This window comes from Diaphorina citri, unplaced genomic scaffold (assembly GCF_000475195.1).
Source record: "Diaphorina citri unplaced genomic scaffold, Diaci psyllid genome assembly version 1.1 scaffold6289, whole genome shotgun sequence".
NCBI classification, from domain to species: domain Eukaryota; kingdom Metazoa; phylum Arthropoda; class Insecta; order Hemiptera; family Psyllidae; genus Diaphorina; species Diaphorina citri.
Window position 1 is genome coordinate 15 of NW_007383665.1, and position 6,303 is coordinate 6,317.

General features: G+C 39.3%; 1 protein-coding gene across 1 annotated transcript in view; it reads right to left on the bottom strand.

Moving 5' to 3' along the window:
- Nucleotides 1-1,265: 1,265 nt before the first annotated feature.
- The window catches only part of LOC103521928 (ABC transporter G family member 23), a gene marked incomplete at both ends in the record, with an annotated part of 11,126 nt that continues 6,088 nt past the window's right edge, over nt 1,266-6,303 (bottom strand). The window contains 2 exon segments of the mRNA XM_008487033.3: nt 1,266-1,420; nt 2,517-2,676. Of these exon segments, the coding sequence (XP_008485255.3) occupies nt 1,266-1,420; nt 2,517-2,676 (315 nt within the window).

Below are 6,303 nucleotides of genomic sequence, written 5' to 3' on the forward strand. Positions count from 1 at the left end.
TAACACTTGGGGAGATTCTTCCGCTAGCAGACGACCAGATCTCATCAGACCGATCTAGAATATAGCAAGAGGGAGGTACACATTAAAGAAAAGAATTAAAGAAATTAACAAAAGGTATTCATTTCTTGAAGCAAGACTTTTACAAAAATATCCATTTCAGAATGATGTTCTGTAATGCATACAATGTTCAACCATTCTCTATTGGGACTTTTTCGTGAGAGGAGGTACACATTAAAGAAAAGAATTAAAGAAATTAACAAAAGGTATTCATTTCTTCAAGCAAGACTTTTACAAAAATATCCATTTCAGAATGATGTTCTGTAATGCATACAATGTTCAACCATTCTCTATTGGGACTTTTTCGTCTAAAATTTGAATTTGGCATGCATTGCCAGCATTCTAGTGGATCCTAGTTTTCAATAATAATTATAGACACGAGCATCGATATTGTATGTACCTTATACCTCTTGTTGTAAAAGATCTCATTTCATTTTGTTGATACCCTATACCTCCTGTTCTATAAAAGATCTCATTTCATTTTGTAGATACCCTATACCTCCTGTTCTATAAAAGATCTCATTTCATTTTGTAGATACCCTATACCTCCTGTTCTATAAAAGATCTCATTTCATTTTGTTGATACCCTATACCTCCTGTTCTATAAAAGATCTCATTTCATTTTGTAGATACCCTATACCTCCTGTCAGTGGAGAATCTGAGATAAAGGTCAAACGCAGTAGCAGCGACACGGCACTGAGTTGTGATGGGTTCTCATCTTGCGAAGAATTATGTACCAGTGAGTTTGTAGAGTTTGAAGACACCAACCACACGGACCTGACTGATTTCATCAAATATGTTCGCAACTCCAGTGTTCAGGAAGACATCGGTTCTTGCAGCAATCAAATCGTTGAGTTCCTCAACGAATTTGAAGCAAGCGTTGTGAATACAAACGTGGCCAGGATACCAATGGAGAAACATGTTGAGATCAAAGTCCTGTTTGATATCCTGGAGAGTAAAATTTATGAACAGTTGAACGATATTAGTCTGAACTTGAAGCAAATCTAGTGCTGATGTTTGTTGTCGGTATGGAAAAAATCAATTTTCCCAAATAAAATTCACCCCAAAAACAATACCTTGTCCAAACTGCCTAACTAAGTATAGATCTCTATCTGACATCGATATAGGCAAACCCTCTTTCGGGGCCGTCGAAGTTTAGGTAGTCTTTTTTGGTTGCCCATTAGGTTCATCTTTCATTTATTCCTCACCTGAGATTTTTGACTAGTCGCGACTGACTGGGCAAATCCAGGAAGTTGAGCAGAAACTGGAGGCGATCGTCAATCTCAGGAGTCTCCATGCCGAAGATCCAACCGAAGTACATCATGGTTTCCTTGATAGAGAACTCACCGTACAGGGCAATTTCCTGCAAGAAAAGAAACGATCGAAATGAAAATTTGGAGACAAAAGCTAGCGTTCATTTCTAATTGTACAGCAATTAAAAATGAGATCATGGTCATCAACGACACTAACCCATCAATATGAGGCTAAAAAGGCCCCGTACATGAAACGGATGGTCATTTAGTTAAATATATTACCATTATTAGGTACCTACTTGGTTGAATTTTCTTGTATTATAAAATAGTGGAACTAAATATTAGAAAGTGAGAATCCCACATGAATCTTGTATCTACTTTGTATGAATTCATTGACTTTTGCAGAAGTGCAAAAACCTTCTGTTTGAGTAAGGGGGGTACATTCTGGATAAGGTAGACCTGCTCTTGCATACGTCAAACTATTGTGAATTATGTCAAGACGACAAAACTTTCCACTACCATAATAAGTTCAGTGGGTAGATATTACATTATAATTACATATCTAGGTACATGTGTATTTAGAACAAAGGGCAACATTGTCTAGGTATGTTCTCATCGATTCGTGGAAAAGTGAGACAAGTGGGAGGTTTTGAATTTGAAATCGAAGAATTCCCTAACGCCTTTCTACTATAATTGTCGGCGCTTTTTTTTCGAATGACGATGACATGGATTGGTAGTTTGTTTCTTAATTATGTCGCGCGTGTTCGTGACTCGGAAGAAGACAAAGAAGGAGAAGAAGAAGAAAAGAAAAAGAAGGAGGAGGAGGAGCATTAGGAAATTAAAGAGGGAGGAAAAGGCAAAGGGAGGAGAAAAAGAAAAATAGGAACAAGAATAATAAGAAGACATCATTATTTATTTACACTAGTGAGACTTCCCTGAGCAGGAGTACTTCATGTTTGATTATCAACTCTGGACGTATCATTATCAGGGTATTGATTTCGCCAACGCATCGTTTTATCTCACAATCAAAAGCTCTTCCATCCAACCAAATCACCCTGACCGTCACATATCAATGTTTTGCAATATGTCCCACTTCAAAGTGATGGAATAGCAGTCTTAGGAACTTGTATCCCAATTGATCTATTCTGATTATATTAAGGGACCTACTAATTCCCTCAGCTAAGTCATATGTCTTGTTTCTCTTACCTGAGGCATGTATCCGACACGTTTCCCTGGCACACCGCTGCCCTTGGTTCCTGGCTTTCCACCGAGAACCCAGATTTCTCCGGTGTTGAGTCGCCGCCTGCCGACAATACAGCTGAGGAGTGTGGTCTTACCACACCCGCTGGCACCTAGCAGACCATATCTGAAATACACAGTACACGACATTAGCAAGAACCGAGCGTCGTTGTCTAAAGGAATTGACATGGTCTCCTGCAAAACTTGGGAACATGTTTACTGAATAAGTTCGACTCAGTTAGTCAGTGCATTACAATTTGTATTTGTCTAGTAAGTTTATCTGACCTAAAATATAATGAATGAAGAATCCAGGATTCTAGTTGATGCCGTTCCAAGAACGAACATTATCCCATCAGGATAAAGTCCGCCCCGTGCGGGAATCGAACCCGCGGCCTAGCGCTTACAAGGCAGACGCACTACCAACTAAGCTAACTAGACTGGCATATCTGAATCTTATTTGTTCGTATTTAAGGACCATGAACCAAGAGTCAAAGATTCATAGAAGCATGAAAGGGTCACCACGATATTTATCTGACCTAAAATATAATGAATGAAGAATCCGGGATTCTAGTTGATGCCGTTCCAAGAACGAACATTATCCCATCAGGATAAAGTCCGCCCCGTGCAGGAATCGAACCCGCGGCCTAGCGCTTACAAGGCAGACGCACTACCAACTAAGCTAACTAGGCTGGCATATCTGAATCTAGTACATGTGTTACAAGAAATCTGAAGTGGAAGCTGACGAAGATGTGAAAGAGATTGAAAATGTTTGCGTCAAACAGAACGATATCACGGTAGAAGGAAATGTTAGGGATCTTGTTCATGTACTTGAAACTGGAATGAGGAAAAGCGCCAATCAGAATCCAGATGGTACAAGAAATCCGAAGTGGAAGCTGACGAAGACGTGAAAGAGATTGAAAATGTTTGCGTCAAACAAAACGACATCACGGTAGAAGGAAATGTTAGGGATCTTGTTCATGTACTTGAAACTGGAATGAGGAAAAGCGCCAATCAGAATCCAGATGCTGACAAGGAAGCCAGTGCCCAACCGGTCAGTAGGAAAAGTAAAACTCGATACACGGTACTATCAAGCAAGAGTAGATCTCAACCCAACATTCAGAATATGATCAGTGGAGAATCTGAGATAAAGGTCAAACGCAGTAGCAGCGACACGGCACTGAGTTGTGATGGGTTCTCATCTTGCGGAGAATTATGTACCAGTGAGTTTGTAGAGTTTGAAGACACCAACCACACGGACCTGACTGATTTCATCAAATATGTTCGCAACTCCAGTTTTGTATGTACCTTATACCGCTTGTTGTAAAAGATCTCATTTCATTTTGTAGATACCCTATACCTTCTGTTCTAGAAAAGATCTCATTTCATTTTGTTGATACCCTATACCTCCTGTTCTATAAAAGATCTCATTTCATTTTGTAGATACCCTGTACCTCCTGTTCTATAAAATATCTTATTTCATTTTGTAGATATCCTATACCTCCTGCTCTATAAAAGATCTCATTTCATTTTGTAGATACCCTGTACCTCCTGTTCTATAAAAGATCTCATTTCATTTTGTTGATACCCCATAGCCATTTTGTAGATACCCTGTACCTCCTGTCCTGTTCTATAAAAGATCTCATTTCATTTTGTTGATACCCCATAGCTTCTATTCCTGCGAGGTAATTATCTAAAAGTTATCGTGAAAAGTGGAACTTGCCACACTTGTTATGTTCCTGTTGGTTTACGACTTGCATACAAGTTGTATCTGTTCTATAAAAGATCTCATTTCATTTTGTTGATACCCCATAGCTTCTATTCCTGTGAGGTAATTATCTAAAAGTTATCGTGAAAAGTGGAACTTGCCACACTTGTTATGTTCCTGTTGGTTTACGACTTGCATACAAGTTGTAATAAATTCAACATGACGACCTTGCCCAATGAGATTCGAGTTTTCAATTTCCGGTTTTTCTTTTCTCGATAATTATACTCGTATAAAAAAGTAGATAATAATATGTAGATATTTACATACTCGTATGTATTAAATGACATTTTAATTTTATGTAGCACTTCATGATTTATTTAATTTCCAATTGTAACTTCCATATTACTTATGTAAAATCTTCACTAAAGTGCGGGAACTTTTTTCTTCCTCACTCGTAACCAAATTACATACAACCTTCGCTTTCTTCTTCTTTTTACTTTTTTTTCTTCTTCTTCTTCTTCTTCTTCTTCTTTTTCGTATTCGTATTCGTCTTCATCTTACTCTTCCTCCTCCTCCTCCTCCTCCTCCTCCTCCTCCTCCTCCTCCTCCTCCTCCTCCTCCTCCTCCTCCTCCTCCTCCTCCTCCTCCTCCTCCTCCTCCTCCTCCTCCTCCTCCTCCTCCTCCTCCTCCTCCTCCTCCTCCTCCTCCTCCTCCTCCTCCTCCTCCTCCTCCTCCTCCTCCTCCTCCTCCTCCTCCTCCTCCTCCTCCTCCTCCTCCTCCTCCTCCTCCTCCTCCTCCTCCTCCTCCTCCTCCTCCTCCTCCTCCTGTTCTCCTTCGTCTTATTCTTATTTATTCCCTTCTTCATCTTCTCTTCCTATTTTTATTTCAATATCAAGCCAAGTTTTCATGACGGCTATACCCATTGACTAGGTCTTTAAATTATAAATGACTAGATTCTATCCAAATCTGCATAGAAAATGATATATTTGATGTATTATACCCAGTCCGACTCAAGTATGATGGACTGGTACCGTGCGTTAGATAGGTAAGATAGTGTGTATCTGTATAGTAGATAGACATTCCATCTTCCTGATAGCCCACTATTTCATTGCTTGCATGAGGCACGCACACACATACCCATGTCTCTATCTTGCATATTAATTAATTATAGGTACGGTGTTGTGTGATTCTTTGCTTTGGAAAAGAAAATAACAACTTGGGCTCCGAGGTAGGGAAAAATAAAAGTACACAAACTACTGGTAAATCATATCTACTCATTGACTATACAGGGAGTAACGGAGGGTGGGCTTGGACGAAAACTGTTTTGAAACTTTTTCATCGAGGAGAGCAGTTGTTTGGTCTTATTAGGTAGCGTGGACCATCCTTTGAAATCTTGTTAGACATCCACTTGTTATTAGACATCACATATCAGCACATCACACAGTGTTTAATTGTACTGAAGCGGATACCCAATGACGGATGCACATATTCTACAGTAGAATAACGTAATTTCTTATTTTTTTTCTAAAATGGCTCTTTTTCAATATTTGAAATCGCGGTAAAACGACGGATCTGATAATCCAATCCCTATCATCGTATCTTCTTTCACCACCGCTAGATGGCGCAAGTTGCTCTTTTCAAAAGTATCGAAATACCTATTGAAAAAAAACCATGTTCTGTATCTTACTAAAGTTGCTAAGTTCCTCTGGTGTACGCTGGGAGTTTTGTACCTCCTCCTGATCACCGTTCTAGATCGATTACTAAGAGTGTGTGTAGTATCGTTTGCAGATATTGATTTGAACTAATCGTCCGCCTCGTGTATTGAAGGGACATGACCATGGTATGGCATATTGTATGCGAAATGTGATATGACAACCAAGTATTTAACTTCAGTATACGCTGTCCTCGACCACTCAGTGGTTACATAATCGTCCCATTTAGATTTAGTCATACGAACTACTATGGATTGTATTACTAGACATATGTTACAACGCTTCTCCCTAAGGCGTTAGAACCTTTTGATTGAAAAAGCTTTTAATTATATTGGAT